The 19955-nt window shown below is 54.7% G+C and overlaps 1 protein-coding gene across 9 annotated transcripts in view; it reads right to left on the reverse strand.

Moving 5' to 3' along the window:
• Positions 1 to 3146: 3146 nt before the first annotated feature.
• The window catches only part of ELF4 (E74 like ETS transcription factor 4), a 40515-nt gene continuing 23706 nt past the window's right edge, over positions 3147 to 19955 (reverse strand). For 4 of the 9 annotated variants that reach the window (XM_033407072.2, XM_033407071.2, XM_033407073.2 and 1 more), the window contains 9 exons: positions 17158 to 17432; positions 13070 to 13241; positions 12563 to 12655; positions 11032 to 11223; positions 10087 to 10170; positions 9818 to 10010; positions 8756 to 9133; positions 7357 to 7915; positions 3147 to 6741 (listed from right to left, as the gene is read on the reverse strand). In XM_033407072.2, coding sequence (XP_033262963.1) covers positions 6283 to 6741; positions 7357 to 7915; positions 8756 to 9133; positions 9818 to 10010; positions 10087 to 10170; positions 11032 to 11223; positions 12563 to 12655; positions 13070 to 13241; positions 17158 to 17229 — 2202 coding nt within the window. In that variant the 5' untranslated portion in view covers positions 17230 to 17432 and the 3' untranslated portion in view covers positions 3147 to 6282. Of the gene's footprint in view, positions 7916 to 8755; positions 9134 to 9817; positions 10011 to 10086; positions 10171 to 11031; positions 11224 to 12562; positions 12656 to 13069; positions 13242 to 17157; positions 17433 to 19955 lie in introns of all 9 variants that reach the window. The other 5 variants (XM_004280540.4, XM_012537015.3, XM_033407076.2 and 2 more) reach the window with 4 other exon arrangements.

Genomic DNA, 19955 nt, shown 5'->3' on the forward strand with positions numbered 1-19955 from the left:
TTAGGTGGCTGTGAGGGATGCCGCTCTTTAACTCAAGGAAATCACCTGCCTGCCAGCTCTCTTTCCTGCCCTGGGCCACCGGTGTCAGCAGCTGACTTCATGGTCTTGTCACTGCCCTCACTGTCATGCCGGTGTGCCCCCTGCCCCCGTACCCAGTGCAGTTTTTCTGTGGTTCTGCTTTCCTAAGACCCCGCTACTATGGAGGCAAGATGCCCATCCTGGATTTTACAACTTTTCTCCCTACTTCTGAAAAACAGTGGTAGAAGCTATAATTCCTTCTGACTGCTGGCTCCAGAATGAGCCCGTTATTGTTTGAGGGGAACGGGATGCCTGCAGGCCTGGGATGAGGCCCTTTTAAGCTATGTTCTTAGGACCTCTCACTGTGGCTGCAGTCTCTGGAGAGTCGTATCAGCGTACAGGCCAGGGGTCTGTGTGTCTGGCCGACAGGAGCCCAGCCAGCCCCAGGAGTGATCTGTGAGCCTGCACTTACCCACTTTCTGATCCTGAGGCCTCGGGTTCCCAAACAACACCTGAGGCCATGTGGCGAGTGCAAGGATCCAGCTAAGCCAGGGATGCTATGGGAGCTCAGAGGGATGGGCAGGGGCACAGGGTTGTTCAGAAGTGATGCCTAGTTGACAAGTAGGAAAATGGGAATTAGGGGTGGTAGGGAAGAATCTTTGAACTAAGGAGACATCTGAGCACAGGCTTGGAGACAAAGAAGGGTAGTATGTGCAGGAAACTACAACCCACTTCAGTGTCACCGGAGCTAGAAGGTACAGGTGGGGGAGGAGGGTGTAGGAGCCCTGCCAGCCATGCCACGGAGTATGGCTTTGACTTTTGCCTGAGGTGATGGGGAACCATGGGAACTCTTTAAACCAGGTATGACAGAGTATTTTTTTGGTTTTCTTTTAATACATTGGTAAAATGTGCTGGAGGTAGGACAGGCAGAGGGAGGGGAAAAGGTGATCCCTTGAGATTCAGAAGAAAGGATGAAGGGAGAGTCGTGGGGATGCTGTAAGGATTTCCATTTAGGGCAGGAGGGACATGCTGTGGGCAAAGTCCGAATGACTCCAAAGGAATAGGTGATGGTCCTTTGGGGACCCGTGGACAGCCATGGGTGTTTGGGGTGTGTGGGTGTGCACACCCCTTTATTTCTCTGGAGAAAGGGGATGAGTTAAAAGCGGGACCAAACAGCAGTTTCTTTTCTTGCTTTTGGGTTCCCTTCCCCACACCTTTTCTGGAGTCCTCTCACTGCCCTTCTGCCAGAGTGGGAAGAGCAAAGCAGGAGGTACGGACTGTGAATCCCATAAAGCAGGAGGTAAATCTGCATCCCTGGTCCGGACTGGGGTGAGGACGATGGCCTCTTATTAAGTGATCTAATCCTTTCAGTGCGGCCTAGGGGAAAGAGCCAGCCCACCACTTACCATCTAGGCTGACTTCGGGTGAGAGAGAACCTAATCTTTCGAGCCTTCATTACTCCATCTGCCAAATGGGGCTCAATTTACTGCCGACGGAAGAGAATCACACTGAGTAAACATGGCTGTTTAGCTGAAGTTAGTTCCTCCTACGTGCTGAGGTCACGAGCTTACAGTTAATGATAGTCTTACCAGAATGTTCATTTTTGGGGTGCAGGGTTGAGAGGGAGGCCCTGTTCAAGTCTCCGTACTCTGAGAAAGGACGACCCGCGATCTATTTGGGTTGGGGGGGGGAATTGGGCGGTAAGCTCCTGCCCCTTCCATATTTTACCCTGTGCCGGGGAAGCTTGTTGGGTGCTTTACGGTGTCCCGTCCCTGCTAAGACAAGTGCGTGTGTGGTTTGCGGAGGATGAGGTCCGCCCCAAGGGCGACCAGCTTAGCTCCCAGGGGGAGGGGCCAAGTGCTGGAGCCTTCTGGACCCCGCAACAGGGCGGGCCAGGCTCCACGTGTTCCCCGAGACCACGGGTTTCCATGGCGAGGCGGGCTGCTAAGCTGCAGCGTTGGGCAAACGGACTCGGACGCCTCCCAGGAACTCGGGCTCACGCCGCGGGCGGTCGGGGCCCTCCGCGCGCAGACGGCTGTCGCGAGTGCCTCGATCACTCTCCGATTTCAAGGTTGAAAGCGGCGGTGCGCGCAAGTGTAGCTAAACGCAGGCCGCGGTGGGGAGGTGGCCAGGCCGGGCGCCCCGCGACTGGGGGCGGCGGCCCGGTCTCACTCCCGCCGCCCGTGCGAGAGTGGCGGCCGGCGCAGGAGGCCAGGCCCGCCGCGTGCTCACCTGCTAGTCCCGGAGGCTGGGGGTGGGTGGCTGCGGGGCGGGGCCAGGGCGCGACCGGCCAATGGGGAGAGGGCATTCATTCGACTGCTGAATTCCCCCTAGAAAGGGGAAGGGGAGGGGGAGGGGGCCGGGGCGAAAGTTCCAAGGTAGTGAGCGATGGAAGGCCTTGGTGGGGGCCGGAGCCGCCCAGGGACAGTTTGGGGCGCAGGGTCAGGACAGAGGCAGAGGAAGATGCCGGCCGCGGCCGCCTCCGCCAAGAGCGGCACGCCCCGCCCTGGCCGCCTCTCCCTTCCCGGGCTCCGCTGGGTCACCCGCCCGCCTGCGCCGGCTCCATAGCGCCACCTGCTGGACGCAGGCCGCACGCCTGGCGTGCCAAGGCCGAGGCTCTCACAGGCTGCGACCGCCTTGGCCTCCCAGGCCTGGGAGCAGCCGGAGGGGAATGAGCGCACTCACCTCGGATCCAGCGGCTTTGGAGCCGGAGGCAACCGCCTCTTTAAAAATACATGATGGGGTCAGAAAGACTACGATCGTGAGAATACCTTCTTGTTCCGCCCCTCCCACAGGGCCTGACGCTTCTACCACTCAGTCCCACCCAGGGATGAGGAAATAGTGATGAGTCTGTCCCAGGAAGGGGGCAGCAGAAAAGGGCAGGAGTTCAGAGTCTTCGGGGCACCTGGTGGCAGCAAGGCATTGCTGGAAGCAGCCTTGGTCTCCTTGTGGACCCTGCTGTCGCTGTCCTGGGGTGGCTGCAGACGTGGGCAAGGGAGGCAGGTGCCTGCAGTGCTATATGAGGGGAAAAGAGCCGTGGTAGCCCCCAAGTATGGGTTGTCCTTTTCTCGCCCCTCTTGCCTGCCTTAGTATAGGGCTGAAATCCCCATGGTTAGAAACAGGACTCATTCATTCTTTCAATAAACATTTATTGAGCACCTACTGTGTGCCAGGCACTGTGCTAGGCGCTGGGGATACATCAGTGACTAACACACAGTCCCTGTCCTTGAGGAGCTCACAGTCTATCGGAGGGGAAACATACATAAACACATAGCTAAGGAGCTACCATGTGCTAAGTGCTACAATAAGAGGTATATACAAAGTGCTGTGGGAGCTCAGAGGAGGGAGTAATGCATCAGCTGCTGGGGGTGAGGAGCAAGTCTCTTGACTCTATTAACCATTGCAAAGGCAGGGATGTTGTTGCCACGTGACCCTGGTTGAAATGAACCTGTCTCCTGAGGCTCTCCTCTAGCCCTCTCCCATAACTATATCAGCACAGGTTAGTTTATCAGATTAGCTAATTTAACACTTCGAGTAGGAAAGAAACTGGACAGGGAAGTTTCTTTAGGGGCAGGGGATGTTCAAAGTAGTAACAACTCTTGGATGCTAAGGCTGGGGGGTGGGGTGGGGGTACCATGAGGGCACTGAGCCAGGGAGGGCAGGCCCTGGGCAGTGGAGCACCTGGGGTGAGTGCCTGTGCAGAGGGGAGGTTGGAGGTCACCTACCTCAAACTTTGGTCCCCCATCTCTCACCAGCTCAATCAGTAACCGTCCGCTGATGCTCACTAGTTTCTTCGTAGTGTGCCCTGCTCTTTGGGTGATACAGTCCCCTGCCCCTCAGAAGGTAATTGGGGAGACTAAATAGGTTCAGGTCATTGAGGATGTAAGTAACAGTTTGTGATTATTATAGAGATGTCACAGGCTGCTCACAATCGGTTGCCAAAACTGCCAAAACTGGTCTGGGGAGGCAGCTTCCATGAACCAAGACTTGAAGGATGGATACAACTTAATTGGTACTAGCGGGGTGGGAAGACCATTCCGGTTGAGCAGAAGCAAGTAAAGCAAAAGCACAGAGGTGGGAAACTCCAACAGAGGCACATTCAAAGGCCAGCCAATCCACCCCTTTGACTGGAGCAGTACACAGGTCAGGGAAGCAATGCTGAGCCGACTGGGGAAGTCAGGCCCTGATGGTGAAGGGCCTTGCCAGAAGGTCGAAGACTTGGGAACTTGTCTGAAGACAGAGCTGATGCTAAGCGCAAAATACTTCTGGAACGGCTGACCTGAGCCCTCAAGTGCTCCCCCACACCTCCTCCAGGACCCCTGGACTGCCTCACGATTCAGAAAATAAAGGGTTAATGCCCAGCTGCTCAGAACAGATTGGAGGTTAATTTTTTTTTTTTTTTGGCCGTACGCGGGCCTCTCACTGTTGCGGCCTCTCCCGTTGTGGCACAGGCTCCGGACGCGCAGGCTCAGCGGCCATGGCTCACGGGCCCAGCCGCTCCGCGGCGTGTGGGATCCTCCCGGACTGGGATCCCCTGCATCGGCAGGCGGACTCTCAACCACTGCGCCACCAGGGAAACCCGGAGGTTAAGTATTTTGAGTGTCACCCCGACCTGGAGGCATCCTGGCAGAGGAAGAACAGAGGTGGTGCCCTGGCAGATTGGAGGGGCTGAGTCGGATCACCCTGGGGGGCTGCCAATATGTCTGGGGACGGGGTTAAGCTCTGAGTGAGTTTGAGCTAGGCTGGGAATGTGGAAGAACGGCCAGATTTGAGAGACAATGGCAAACTGCGCTGGAGTTCAGGAAATGGGGCGGGGACAGGGTCAAGTGAACACAGCCATCAGCTGGCTCTCAAATGTCAAGCTTAGAAGGTCAGGAAGATGGTGGCAGCATTAAGAGAAACAGGCAAGTCATGATGGCCTTTTTGTTTCGAAAGGTTTTGTGTGTGTGGAGGACTTTCAAATAGCCATTTTTGATAGAGGGGCACTCTTTGAGGGACTGACAGGCACCCGGGTAGAACTGTCCAGCAGACCGCTAGGAATGTGAGCCACAAGCTGAGGAGAAGAGTGAGGGCTGGAGCTCTAGATTCCAGACCCAACCCAAAGAGCCCTCCTGGAGCCAGGAGGGTGGATGAGGCCCTTGGGGGCACCCACATGTAAAGTGGTGGATGTGGAGCCCGACGGGCACAGAGAGAGAGGGTGACGGAGGACTCGGATGAGCCCAGCTAGTGCCCAAGGGGATGGGAAGTAGTGTCATGTGCCGTGAGGGCTCACAGGGGCCAAGAAGTGTGAAGAAGACCTTCGTATGATGAGTTCTATGGGGTTGGGGTGAGGGGGGCAGGGCCAGTCTCAACCCACGTGGCACCTTTGTGCCAAAATTACTTTTAAAGGTGACCCCCTTCAAGATGCTTTACTTTCCGCCACCAGGAAATGGTCATAATAAACTGATTTTATTAGAAAAAAATCACGTTAACGCCAAGCGCTGGAGACGTGTGAGAAATACACCTGCACAACCATGTATGCTTCCCTCCTGGGGGGAGAAGAGGGAGAACAAGAGGACAATAATGGGCTTGGCAGTGACCAGAAGGAGAGAGAAGGGCAACCAGGGGAGGTAGTTAGGTCACGTGGCTGGTTTTGTGCCAGGGACATAGCAAAGGTCCTGAGGCACTGATTCACATTAACCAAATTCACCAGATAATATCACTGTTTCCAAGGCTGACATATTAGAGCTCTTAGGCTGGCTCTGAAACGTGGCGGAGAGAGGAAAGCGAATTCACAGAAGAGACAGGGGACAGGATGGAGGCCCCAGGCCGAGGGGTTGACTTCAAGAGAAAATTGGCTGACCCCTTCTCAGAAAGAGGAAAGATGGAAGGAAGGCACATGGAGAGACAGGAGGAACAGGGAGCTCACAGCTGCTGGCTCCCGTCTTCGTGGAGGAGGAATCAGGGTGAGGTGAGAAAGCTGGAGGTCAGGGGCCGCGGCCCACTGGAGGTGGTCTGCTGCAGCGGTCGCGGAAGTGGCTGGGTGGACCGACCTGTGAGGGGAGTAGAAAGTAGGCTGAGCAGCAAGTAGGCACGAGCGGGGACAGAGGTGGGCCCGAAGCACACCGCTACTGGATTATCCGACTGTCCCCGGCCCCGCCTGCCAGCAGGGAAGCGGCAGGGGCAAAATTAATCAAGAGGGAAGCCAGGATTCGGGGTGCAGGGCAGGGCGCCCGTGAAGGCTGGTATTACAGCCCGAGCCCTTGGCGCAAACATCCAGCTAATTTAGCTCCCCTCCCCCCCGGGGACGTTGTGGCTGGGTCTGCCCCTGGAGGGGCGCTTCAGCGAAGCACTCTGGGGAGCTGATGTTTCCAGCCTGCTGGCTAATGACTGGTGGGCAAAGAGGCTGACCCCAGGAAGAAAGCGTCTTCCCCAACACACATGCTCATCGAAGGTCTCTTCCCCTGGACCTGCTCCAGCTCTGTGACATCTCTCCAGATGTGGCGGCTCCAACCTGTACCCCATAGGCTCAGAACAACCGAATCTTGGTTTGTACAAAGGGAACCGGAGAAGGCTTTCCCTTAAAACAGAAAACTCCCCATCTCTGTGGCTGACCCACAGAGAGACACACACCCTTGAAGACCTCACAGCTACACCCCCGTCCTCACCAAAGAAATGGAGATACAGACCCACGAGTACACACAAATACATACAGAGATATTCACGTACGGGATAGTAAGTACTCTGTGGAGGGAAAGAAGATGGTGAAATACAGTCAGGCAAAAAGACTCTTCTCACGAAGCCCCTACCCCAGCCCTGGCTACAGACGTCTCAGGAGGTCTGCCCTCCGTCACCAAGTCAGCCTATTACCCCGACAAGAACATAGCCCCTAGTGCTCTTGAAAGCTGTGGTCTGACACCAGGGATGCTCCGACTGGGCCTGTCTTGGCCATGGTGACGCCGGGCAGGGGTGGGGCACGGGGGTGTGGTGTACTGACCCCCCACTGAAATATAAGGGCAGGTGCACTCCTTCAGTCAGGCTCTTAGAGGAAGTCCATATACAAATGCTGCTCCACTTTGCCTGGTGGGTCACACTTCCCCCCAAGCCCTCCGTTTATATGTCATGGGGCTCCATCTTAATGAGGGAAGTGGGGTTGAATGGGGAGAAGGGGGCTGGGGTTGGGGATCTGGTCAGTAGGCTCCCAGATGTGGTCACACTAGGCTCAGCCGTAAACAGGGACCCTGAGCCCGAGGAGAGCTCAAGTTCAGCCACCGGGGTCAGCCCAACAGTGGGGCAGCTGGGAGGAGAGAAAGTCTGGTTTCCCAGAAGGCTCGGATTGTGGGAACCCCTTGCAACTACCTGGGTTGGAAGTGGCTGAAGGTGAGCCTGATCCCTCAGGAGCTCCCTCAGGGTCTCTTCAGGAACCAGCAGCCCCTCCATGGGGGCCCCAGTCATCATGCCCTGTACATAGGAGGAGGGCCTCAGAGGCCCCTCCTTGACCCCAGGGGCTGCTGTGGCACCGGAAGTCCTGATGAAGGCCGCAATCACAGTCCCGGGGGGCTGAGAGCTGGGCCCTGCTGGGCCAGCCCCTGTGACCGAGGGTGGTGCTGGATTGGTCGGACAGTTGCCCCCAGCCAGAATTTGGGGGAGGCTACTGAGAATCAGCGGAGCCCCTGGTGCTGCCACCTGGTTCTCTTGGAAACTGGTGTTCAGGGGGAAGGAGGCCTGCAAAGTGAAGGTGTCCTTGAAGGTCGAAGCAGGCGGAACACTCTGGAGAACGAGCTGGGTTGAAGCAGTAGTACTGGCAGGAGGCCCGTTGGTCAGCACTGTGGTCAGCGGGATGGTCTGCAGGGTCAAGGCCGAGCCTGACCCGACAGGGGCCACTCCTAGGTGGATGTTGCTGGGCACTGAAGAAGTACTGAGGAGAAACAGAAAACAGATTTGGTTCAGGTAGGAGGCTCAGAAGGAGGGCACAGGAGGAACGGAGCTGAAGGCGTTTTCTTTGTCGTCACTTTGGCTACCGTTTGTTGAGCACTTAGTAAAGGTCAGGGATCATTCTAACTGGCTGGCATGCAGGATTTCACTCAATCTTCCGATCAGCCATGAGTCGAATAAGATTAACAATCTGATTTTACTGTGTGAGGAAACAGGAACAGAGAGGTTAGGTAACTTGCCCTAGACCACACAGCTAGTAACAGGGACACAAGGCTTTCTGACTCCAGAGCTCGTGTTTGTCACCGCTCCACTCTACTGCCGTCCCTCTTCAGAAGAGCATCCCTGTGGCCCACACCAGCGTAGTGACAGGTACATACATATAAACCAGATGAAGGCCAAAGTTTCCACGGAAAATTGGAGGCACCTTAGTGTGGACAAGAAGTAGCAAGAGCTTTCCTGGTGGGCTTGGAGGGCCTGAGGAAGGCAGGATGTTGCCTCTTTTCTGGAGTGGAGGAGGCTTGGGGGGACGAGCCCAGGAGTAGAGGCTCCCGGTGGCTGCTTGGGGAGCACTCTGGGGTAACAGAAACAGCCCCAGCTGGCAAGAGAAGCACCCCAGGTCAACAGCTGGCTTGGCCGTTACATTGGCGTGTGACCTCAGGCAAGTCACTTTTCCTCTTTTAACCAACAAGTGTCCCACTGGCTTCCCAGGGATGCCACAAGGGTCCCAGGAGACCCGAGAGAGAGCGGAGCTTTGCAAGAAGCTGAAAACGCTCCCCATCACGAGGTACTATGGGAAGACTTGGAACGGCCTGGGCGCACTTACCTCACAGCTTTGGTGCGTTTGGCCTGGCTCTCTGGTGGAGAGACAAGCACCGTGGAGGTAGTGGGGATCTCCTCGTCTAGAGACAGTCCCGATTCCAGACTCGCAGATGGCTGTAGACCAACGTGCTGAACCTTTGGCTTTTCCCAGGAAGTGGCGCCCTTGCCATGCGGGGCAGCTCTGGATGATACCCTGGAGCTGGCTCGCCGGGTGGTGCTGCTGGACGAGGTGGAGGGAGTGGAGGCCTGAGGGGATGTGGCTGGGACTTCACTTCTCTCGTCCTCATCTTCAATCACCACCAGGTCCTTGGGCATCTCCTTAAACTGGTACACCAGCCTCTGCCCTTCCACTTTGGCAAGGATGCCTCTTTGGTAGTAATATCTGTGGGACACGGGACAGAAAGTGGGGGGTGAGCCAGGGACACACCACCCTCCCGGGCAGGGTGCGCACGAGGTGGAGGCTGGTCGGGGAGCCAGACGGGAGCCCAAGGGCAAGGGAAGGGGTAGGGCCAACTCTCGGACTTGGAAGGCTTTTATGAAATTTCTGATATCTCCCCCCTGATGACTCAAAGGGTCCACAAGCAGGGATTTCAAATGCTGACCCCCATCCTGCTTTGGGGCAGAGGACGGGAGTGAGTGAAGGATGGGAGGGGTGGACGATGGGGGTTCAGCAGTCCCCCAACCTGAGAGACCGACCGTGGGTAAGTCAGGCCCATCTTCCTGGACCCCTAGCTTGCAGAATATGAAGGAAGCCCTTCTTGGAGATGGGGGGCCCTAAAGTTCTCTTTCTGCTCTAAAAAGAAAAAAAGGCTAGGACAGAAATGCAAGAGGAAGGGGACTGTCCCTCCCAGGCGGGACCTGGGAAATGGGCTGGGGGGCAAGCAAACGGGAGAGTCACAGGAATTCCCTCCTCGGAAGAGCGTCCCGGTGACTCAGGCCACAGGAGCGAGGCACTTACACATCACCCAGAGCCCAGTCTTTTCAAGGAAAATTGGAGGCCCCTTAGCGACGGGACTCCCTGGACAGAAGGAAGAGCTTGGTGACTCCTCAGGGCAGTGGCTCCTACCTTAGTGCCCGTCCCATCGTCTCATAGTTCATGTCAGGCTTGTTCTTCTGCTTCCCCCACAGCTTGGACACCGCTTTGGAATCCACCAGCTTGAAGATACCTTTCTCTCGCTGGGTCCACTTGATGTACTTGGGGCAGGTGTTCCGGTCTTGCAGAAGTGCGAGGAGGAACTCCCACAGGTAGATGGTGCTGCCTGCAGAGTGGCAGGCGGTGAGGGGGCGCCCAGGCCCCCCGGCTCCCTACCCGCCTCACCTGCCTCCCCGCCGTACCTTTGCCATCCTTCGATTTCTTCCGAATGGGGATGCTGGGGTCAGTGACGGGTGAGGTACTGCGGTTGCCCTTGGTCTTCCGGACTGTGGGGGGATGGTGGGAGCAGGGTAAGGCTGAGCCCAGCCAGGGTGAGCGCTGAAGGGCGGCTCCTGGGAGGGAGGGCCCAAGCGCTCACCAAGTTAGGTGATGAGGCAGACAAGGCAGAGGCCCTGGGAGGCCCGGGGTCACTCTCCACAGGCACAGCCTTCAGGTGCCCGCACCTGCCCAATGGCCAGCCCTCATTTTCAGGCCCCAAAGGTAGAGCAGAACACTGCTCCTGTGTGGGCAATGGAGTGCTTACCGATGCGCCACCTTTAGAAGATCAGAATCTGCCTCGCCTAATTTTTGAAACAAAAAGGCAGCCTAAAGGCGTGACTGTGGTGTGGATAAGTGTGGCACCAGGGTTTGGTTGCCGCACGGACACGGCAGTATCGACCAGCCATCGCCTGAGTAAATCAATAACACTGGGGCTTGGGAAAGCCCAAAGTCCTCTCCCATACATGGTCTCAGCTCCGTAAGCTCCGAGAGGGAAGATAAGAGCATGGGTTGAGGCAGAGGCCCCCAGAGGGCCAGGGACTGGCCAGGGGGCCAAGCCTGGTGTCTGAACACTCAGTACAGGATTCAACCCACGGGGATCATTGGGTTTTTAAGAGTTTACATATCTGCTGGGCAGATGGGGGTGGCCTGGGAAATGTCAGGCTTTGGGCAGGCCACCTGATGGGGCCCGTCTTTCCAGAAGGGAGGACTTTCTGTCCATCCCACCACACCGGAGAGCTGTTCTCTTAAATGTGTCTGTGAACCTAACCCCGACACTCACCCCTACTTATGGTATCCCTGAGCCCCTCCTACTGCCCACCCCCCTAAAGGAACACTCTCCCCTCTCCCCCCCCCCTTCTCTCTCTTACGTCTCTTCTTCGATTTTCCAGTCTTCTTGGTACTTTCTTCTCTGGGGACCTTCTCCTCCAGACAGCACTCCTCCTGGCCACCAGTGTCACCAGCCCTGTTCAGGGCGTCGGGCTCAGAGACAGGAAACAGGTAGCTGGGCAGAGTGACGGCTGGAGCAGGGTCCGGGTCTGGAAGCATTTCGGAGGTGCTGACTGCAAGAAGAAAGGCCTGAGGTGGGTGCGGCCCAGGGCATGGTCTCCCAGTGCTCAAGAGAACAGTAGGCTCCTGGCGGGGCGGGGCGAGGCGCCATTCCCCACGGCCCCAGACACAGGATACACCTGAAAACGCCTCCCGTGTCTCACAACACTAGGAGAGGAAACATCTGCAGAGCTGTGGGCACGAGCTGGCCCCAATCACGGCGGCCACGTTTATAGCGCACTGCTGGTGGTGGGGAAGTTCCAGGTGACACCCAAGGAAAAGGGCCACCTTGATTTAGTCATCTACTCATTTCACAACCGGAAGGAGCCTTAGACATCATTTAGCCCAATTCCTCTGCTTTTCTGGTGAGGAAACTGAGACCCAGTGATGGCAGAGCATGTGCCCAAGGTCACACAGCAAGCTGGTCACACATGCCTGGTACATGCAGGCACTCAGAAAATATCTGTTGCATCCTGAATGAATATTAGTGACAGAGTCGGGATTAGGAATGCTAGGATTCAGAATTTGCAGCTTCAGGGCTTCCTTTCCCCCACTGTATCCCAGTGCTTCCTTGGGAAGGGGCAGTTGGGGCCAGGAATCCTCCTGTGGAGTCACGGCAAGTGCGTGGGGGGTGCTGAGGGAGAAGCCTGCCTCGGGGGCCATCGGAGGAGGTAGGGGCCAACCTCCCAGAACAGTGAAGGGATGAGGAGGCCACACCCTGCACGGTCTTCCTGGGAGCTCAGCAAGACAGCAGAGGGGCCTGAAGTTACCCTAACCGATAGTATTCAGCCTTAAAAAGGAAGGAAATTCTGACACATGCTATACATGGACGGACCTTGAGGACATTACGTAAGTGAAATGAGCCAGTCCCTCCAAAACAAGTACTGTAAGCTTCTACTTATCTGAGGTCCCTAGAGGAGTCGAATTCATTGACACAGAAAGTAGAATGGTGGTGGCCAGGGGCTGAGGGGAAGGGGAAATGGGGAGTTAGTGTTTCATGGGGACAGACTTTCAGTTTTACAAGGTGGCGGCTGCACAACATAACAAATGTACTTAATACCACGGACCTACACACTGAAAAATGGTTCAGGTGGTCCATGCTATGTTATGTGTATTTTACCATAATTGAAAAACTAGAAAAAAAAAAAAACCCAAACAGTCACCCTGGCCATCTTTGCTTGTCTCCAGTGCCGTCCTGCCCTTCCCATTCCAGTCACAGCCAAAGAGCACGTGCACGTGTATATGGGTGGGTGTGGGTGCGCGCACATGTCCCTGAGAATCTAATACACGGATGTGATATTTTTAAGGGAATTTTGTGTTGCTTCAACTTAAGGCGCTAGGGTTCAAACTTACAGATCTGCTTCTCATCCAGGATGTCATTGGGAGACTCGACGTTCAGCAAGACTTCAGTGGTTGACATGGTTTGCGAGGTTGCTTCATTGTCATCTGGTGCCGGGTTCCATGATGTGGGGGAGAAGAAAAGTTCCCTCAGGGCATAGGGCAGTGGCTGCAGCTACAACCAGGGCCAGCTCAGAGAATGGAGCTAAGGAGCCCGGGGGCAGCCGGGAGGGGACCAGCGCGCCTCCCACCCTGATTCTCCACCTTTCTCTACACCCATCCCAGCTGGTCTCCCCTCACTGTCCCGCTCCATCTCAGGAGATCATGAATCCATTTAGGTGGTTTCCTCCTCTCTGAAGTGGTACTACCTCCTGCTTATCCTAATCACCCCATCTAACTTCCAACTGTTGGGGGCCTTGACCTTGGCTGCGTGGGGTCACTAGAAGCCATTGTGGACTACTGTTCCCTGAAGACAGAACCCTTTTTTCCTCCACACCTTCTCTGCCCAGGAAGGAAACAGACCTGCTAGCAAAAAACTACCCTCCAGGATCTGATCCTGAGTCATGCACAAGGTCCCGTCTGTTATGATGCCATTGTGAACGTCGTCCAGCTCCAGGCCTGAGTACAGATGCAGTAATTCGGGGTAGGGGACCTGCTCCACGATCACAGCTGGGAACACTGAAGGGTCTTCCAGCTATGGAAAAGAGAGGAATCTGGTTCAGGGCTCCCCCGCCTCTCCCAGGAAGCCCTCCGTACTGACCCTTCTTGCAATTCCTAATTCTTGGATCCCTCAGGGGCTGTCCTTTGTAGGGCATGACATTGCTCTGGGTCCAACCTCACTAGGTGATGCTTTGAGTGGGTTCTTAATGAATAGAGATGGGTTAACTCTGTACCAGCTGCACTCAACCAGGGGCAGACAGTTCTAACTGGTCGTAGTTATGGGTTAATCGGTGAACAGGGTTAGTGCTCAGTCTATGAGAAGGATAAAGCTCATTCTGAAGCCAGTGGGAAAGGATTCGTCAATGGCAAAAAGGGCGAGGGACTCAGCCTATGCTCAGGGTTGGGTACCAGGGTTAGGGGCTCAGATTGTGAACATCTTAGGGCTCAGTCTGTGGTGATGAGAGTAGGAATGAAGACAGAAGAACAGAGGCATTATAGAGGTAGGAAGGTAAGGGCCTAGTCCCTGCCTGGATGGGGGAGAGGGTTCTGATTTCCAGCTTGATTCAGTGGGTGCATGGGGATACTGTTCTTGTTAAGGGGGAACCCAGAATGACGAGGAGTAGGTTTTTGGAGAAAGATAAGGGAGAAAGTGTCTGAATATGGTGAGTTGGAGGCACCACTGAGATACTTAAAATGGAGACATCTCAGGGAGTCAAAAATATGTATCCAAGAGCTCATCCCTGGGAGTGGAGAAAATTATTGGGATGAGAATTTGACCCCCAGAGGACATAGTTGTTCTAAAATCAAACAAAGCTAAATTTAAAAAATGAGTGTGATCACAACTGTTTTTTAAAAATGACGAATAGAAAGAAATATACCAGGATGTTCATAATAATTATATATTTTGGTTGTGAGACTTTGGGTGATTTTTTTCTTTTCTACTTGTCTGTATTTTCCAAATTTTCTTTCATGAGTCTGTTAATTCTTTCTTCATGAAAAAAAGAACGAGAATGCTCAGTTCTGCCTAATGTTCCTGAAGGATCCAGAAGAATAAAAGCGATGAAACTGGCTTTGGGTTTGGCCGCTGGGCAGTCACCTGGCTAGAGCAGTGTCAGGGGAGTGCTGGGGTCTCAAAACACATTACAACAGATCTCAGGGAGGACGGACAGAGGGAGGCAGGCAGGTGGGCGTAGTGATTAAGGCCACAGAGTCTAGAGCTACCGGTCCAGTACCGTAGCCACTAGCCACCGGTGACTGTGTACCTTTTTTCAAGATTAAAATTTCAGTTGCACCAGCCATAGTTCAAGTGCTCCATAGCCACATGGCCCCACATTGGACAGCGCAAATCTAGAGCATTTCTAGCATCTCAGAAAATTCTATTGGACTGTGCTGATCTAGAGCCAGACTACCTGGGTTTGAAACCAAACTCTGCTATTTACGAGCAGTGTGATCTTGCGCAAGTTACCTAACCTTTCTGTGCATCGGTTTCCTCCTTTATAAAACTGGGGCGGTCATATTATTGACCCCATAGGGTTTTTTAAACAGATCAATGTAGATAAAGCGCTTAGAACAGGGTCTGGCATACAGTAGGTTCTCATTAGGTGCTTTAGGCATCAGGGGCTTCTAGGAGACAAGTAACGTTTTATTTCTTAACCTGGGTGGTGAGTTAATGCGTGTTCACTTTATAGTTATTCTTTAAATATATATATATATATATATAATTTATGCACTCTTTTGTATTCATTTTTTAAATTGAAGTATAGTTAATTTACAATGTTGTGTTAGTTTCAAGTGTACAGCCAAGTGATGCAGTTATACATACATACACACACATATACACACACATATATATGTCCTTTTTCAGATTCTTTTCCATTATACGTTACCTCTTTTGTATTCACAGTATATTTTGCAACAAAAATTGTTTCCTAAAAAGAGTGAGAGAAGGGAGGTGAAATAGTAAACCCAGAGGGTGGAGGCTACACTGGGGAGAAGAACAGACCTAAGAAGGTGGTATGTTGGAGGAGGTGGGCAGAAGGGAGGAAAGGGTTTCTTTTAGGGTTGGGGAGACATGAAAATGTTCTAGGTTGAGGAGACAGGTGTGGGAGGTCTGAAAGGTACGAGAGAGAGGAGGTGATGGATGGTGTGAGGTCTTGAAGGCGGCAGGAGAGAAGAGATTAAGCACTGGGGTAGGTGTTACCCTTGGAAGGAAGAGGGTCACTTCTTTGTCCCAGGCCGGAGGAAAGGAAATAGGAACAGGTGATGTTATTGCTAAGAGGGAGAAGGGAGGGAAAGTGAGGGCGTCCCTGGGTTTGAGCTTCTCTGTGGATTGGAGGAGAGGCTGTCTGCTGAGGGTGGAGGGGCAGGCGTGGGGTCGGGAGGGAAGAACAGCTTCGGTGAAGAGCAGCCTTTATGAAGAACAGAAATAATTGCTGAGTGGACTAGAAACAAGTTAAAAAGTGACTAGCGGAGTTGAGAACCCAGGTAGAGTTAGATTTTTCTTCCCTTCGTCCAGGAGGTTAGGCACGCCAGAGATGCTGGATAAAACTGAGCAACTTTAGGTTAAGACCTAGCTGGACAGAAAGTACCATGTACTCCAAGCCCACTAGGGGGCAGCCTTTGGTAGGTCACTAGAGATTGGACAAAGTTTCCCATCCTCACAGGGATCTGGGATAGACAGCATCAGAATTAGGCTGGGGTGCCCTTGGAGATAATCCAGCTGGACCTCCTCTTGGTGAAGATGGGGAGATGGCAGCCAGATAGGGTCGTGGACAGGACTTGCCCAGGTGACACTGTGGCCACACTGGGATCAGAACCCAGGGCTTTGGACTTCTAATTTTCCATTCCTTCTGCCGGACCTGGCTGCCTCTTCTTCTCCAGTGTGTGGAAGGAGGGTAGTGGAGGGTAGGGATGAGTGTGCCAGGACACCATCCAACGGGTACATATAAGTACCCTAGTGCCAGGCAAGGTATGGAGCAGTGGGGGCCTGAGTGCCAGAATCCTGTCCTGTTTTCCAATTTCCTCCCACCAGAGGAACCTATCTCCAGTTTATCCTGAATCCTTAGATCGAGGCTGAAAAGACGGTTATGGAAGGGCTCATCCACCGGCTAGAGACATGAGTCTGAAGGTGCTGGGGGTTGGACTGTACCCTGCGGTGCCAGCTGGCAGTTCTCAGTCCCGCTATGTGGTTGTCCCAGCACCTTTCTCACTGTGACACTGGAGGTGAAGCAAAGTGGCCAAAAATGCACATGGAGGTCAGTGTACACGTGTGCATTCAGCCCATTGCTGACTGACAGCTCAGCTAGTGTACTTAGCAGCTGCTTGGCTGGCCTGGGAACTTTACGTGCCCTGTAACTGCACGTGGGCAAAACCAGCTCACTAAACGACCACGCGATGACTACTGCCTGGCCGCATGGGGCGCGTTGGTGCACAGTCTGGCTGGCAAGCAGCCCCTATGTCCTAAACCTAGTAGGTGCTTGATCAATATTTGCTGACTGGGACTCTCCTGGTGGTCCAGTTGTAAAGAATCTGCCTTCCAATGCAGGGGATGCCGGTTTGATCCCTGGTCAGGGAACTAAGATCCCACGTGCTGCGGGGCAACTAAGACCGCGTGCCACAACTACTGAGCCCGCATGCCTCATCTAGAGAGAGAAAACCTGCATGCCACAACTAGAGAGAAGTCCAAGCGCTGCAACGAAGAACCCGCGCACCACAACAAAAGATCCTGCATGCCGCAACGAATATCCCGTGTGCCGCAACTAAGACCCGACGCAGCCAAAAATAAACATACATAAATGAATAAATAAAATATACATTAAAACAACAACAACAACAATATTTGCTTTCTGGCTAGCTGGCTGGTCGGCCAGCTCACTGGCTGTCTGCCTGCCTCTCTGTGTCTATCTGATTGTCTGCGCTGGCTGACCAGGTTCTGTTCTCTGGGGCCATACCTGGTGGATGTCATCCATTCCGTTGCTTGCAAACTCAAAGATCAGGTCACTGGGCTGCAGAGTAATAGCCATGCTGTCTTCTCAGAGAGCTGACTGCAGGATCCGCAGGGCCCTCTGGAGGCGTGGGGTTTCCTAAATGAAGAGATGCTGTACCTTGGAGCCTAGAGCCCACACCACGAGCCACGGTAAAATAGGGGTTGTAGAGAGCTGGAGTAGGTGGTGGCCTAAGCCAGGTTCAAGGCTGCATGCTGAGCTGGGCCAAGCGCAGAAGCGACCTACAGAGAAGGGAGAGACGGGGCAGTGAGTAAGTCACCTTCCTTGAGCTCTGTTCCTAGGACAGACTGCCAGAAGAGGGATAGCCAAAAGTGGAGGACAGTGGGAGCAGAAGGGGGAGGGAAAAGAAAAGGAGGCAGGTAAGGAAAGAAGGAAGAAGAGAATATTGAGTCGCCTTGAGAGGGAAGAGGCTGAGCCTCGATGCCAGTCTGGGTCACCAGCATCTGCACCTGAGCTGGCCTCCCTCCCTTCCCACGCCCTCTGGAGAAGGTGAGAGATAGCGGGAGTTCGGGCTCTCTCCACTCTGAAGATTAATCCCCAGGATGCGGCCACAGGGGAAGCCAGGGGCAGCCCATCTGGCCTCATGGATGGAGCATGAAGAATCCCTACAGTACCCTTGGCTGGGGAAAGAATCTGCGTGCGAGACTTGGGGTGGGGACATTTGGGCGCACAGGATGGTCTTCTAGGCTCTGCCTGGCTTGGTTTGCCTTGGGAGTAGAGGCCACTGAGTTCTGAAGGGCAGAGTCCACAGTGGAAGTCATGTCTCACTGTAGGGGTTGTGTTGTCAGGGCCAGTGACAGCCTGACCCTGCTTGAGGGGATGGGACTCTCAGACTCAACCATGCCTCCAGAGAGCCTGGAGACAGAGGGACAGGTGGGCCGCATGTCCTGCGCTCTCGTCACCACCCAGCCACCGCCGCCGCCCGCCAGAGATGATGGCCTCTGTGCCATATGTGGCTTGCGCTCTTGGTTTAGCTTTGCTTTCAGTTTCAATACTGAACTGTCACCCTGGGAACCGGCGAGGAGAGCCGCAGCTGGGGGAAGGGCGCAGGGGACCTTCCCCATCGTCCAGGGCCAGCTCAGGGCCCCCCTCTTCCAGGAGATCTGTCTGCTGCAGTCCACACGTCTGTCCTCTGTGGCACTCACAGTCTGTACCTCGGGTGCTCACATGGCACCCGGGCCTCTGATTGTTTCCTGTGCTCGCTGCCCTTCTCGAGGCGTCTGCGCAGCACCCAGGCCTGCCTCCCAGAGCCCTGGCTCCCCTCCCACGCCCCTCCCTCCCCTCCCACGCCCCTCCCTCCAGAGCGGTCAGCATCTCCAGCCCCAACACTCAGGTAGCACGGCTTTGGCCCCGAGGGTTCTGCTCTGCGTGGTACCCGCGTGTGTGTAGGTGTGACAGGTCTACGAACAGCCTGGTTCAACCATAAGCGTCTGAAGAACTGGCTCCACGCACCATAGGAGGAGCGACACACTTGACCCCCAGCTCCTCAACACTCCTTTGGCTGTGTCAGGGTGGCAAAACCTTCTCCTGGCCCGTAAAGAAAGGAGGAACTTCAGAGAGGGACAAAGGGGAGGAAAGGGAGGGGGATATCACGGGTGACCTCCCTGATGAGCACTCTCCCCCACAGGAGACACCCAGGCCTCTCCCACTTCCTTTCTGTTAGCCCACAGGGCTGGCTCCGCCCCCCCCCACACCTTTCCACCCACCCCCAAGCAAAAACTTTGAGAAGTCTCTCAAGTCAACGTGGCAGGTCTTATTAGTTTCCCTTTGGGTGAATGAGAGGCTGAGCCCTGCTAGCACGGCTTTCCACCACCACCACCACCCCGCCCCCCCCCCCCCCACCTGCACGTGACCCGGGAGCCTGTGGCCTCCTGGAGAAGCCTCCCAGGGCCATTTATGCTTGGAAGGTCTGTCTCCCCCAGCCAAAGTGCCCCAAGGCCCGCATTCCGCAGCTCCCGCCCTCCCACAGGCCAGCCGTCTGCCCCCAGGAAGCATTCTCATACTAATCAAATGAAAGGCGATCACTTTCACCTAATCCCACTTTGTCTAAACATGAAACTCCTGTGTCTGCCCCGCTCTCCTCCGAGGTCATTCCGCCATGGCCTTTCCCTCCAGGTTTGCTCATCAGTTTGGCTTCTTTTCACAGTTCTGTGCACCTCCCTTACCTCCCCCATTAGAACGTGGCTTCACTGAGGGCATGGATGAAACTTTAGCACCTTGCACGGTGCTGGGCATGTAGCAGGCGCTCAATGTATGTTTGTGGAACGAACACATGAATGAATGGTACTGGTCAGCTAGTACCAGTGAGGTGTGTTTTCTGGGCAATAAGTATACCCATGCATACACTGGGTGTGGGGTGGGTGTCACGTGCTCTAGCTTACAGGGGAGAGAGAAACGTGTGCGCTCTGTGTGTGTTACATCTGTGTATTTCTGCACTGTAATTTACAATGGGGGAGCTCGGGAGGGGGTTTGCTGTGGGTATGCAAACACACTGTAGATATACATATGTGCAGGGTGTGGGGATATGTGCGTGAGAGCCTCTGTGTGTCAAAGGGCTCTGGTCCTGTCTGGGCCAGCACAGCCACAAGCTCAGTCGTCGGTTCCTCCTCCGCCAGGCCTGCCTTTGTGAGAATGACAAGCCCCAGCTAATACTGGCTGCACACCAAGCCGATGCCGGCTGGCAGAAGCTGGCTGTGGTGGAGTGGGCCGGGGCGGGGCCCAGGGTTCTGCTGGCGAGAGGGCCG

Source organism: Orcinus orca, chromosome X (assembly GCF_937001465.1).
Source record: "Orcinus orca chromosome X, mOrcOrc1.1, whole genome shotgun sequence".
In the NCBI taxonomy this organism is placed as follows: domain Eukaryota; kingdom Metazoa; phylum Chordata; class Mammalia; order Artiodactyla; family Delphinidae; genus Orcinus; species Orcinus orca.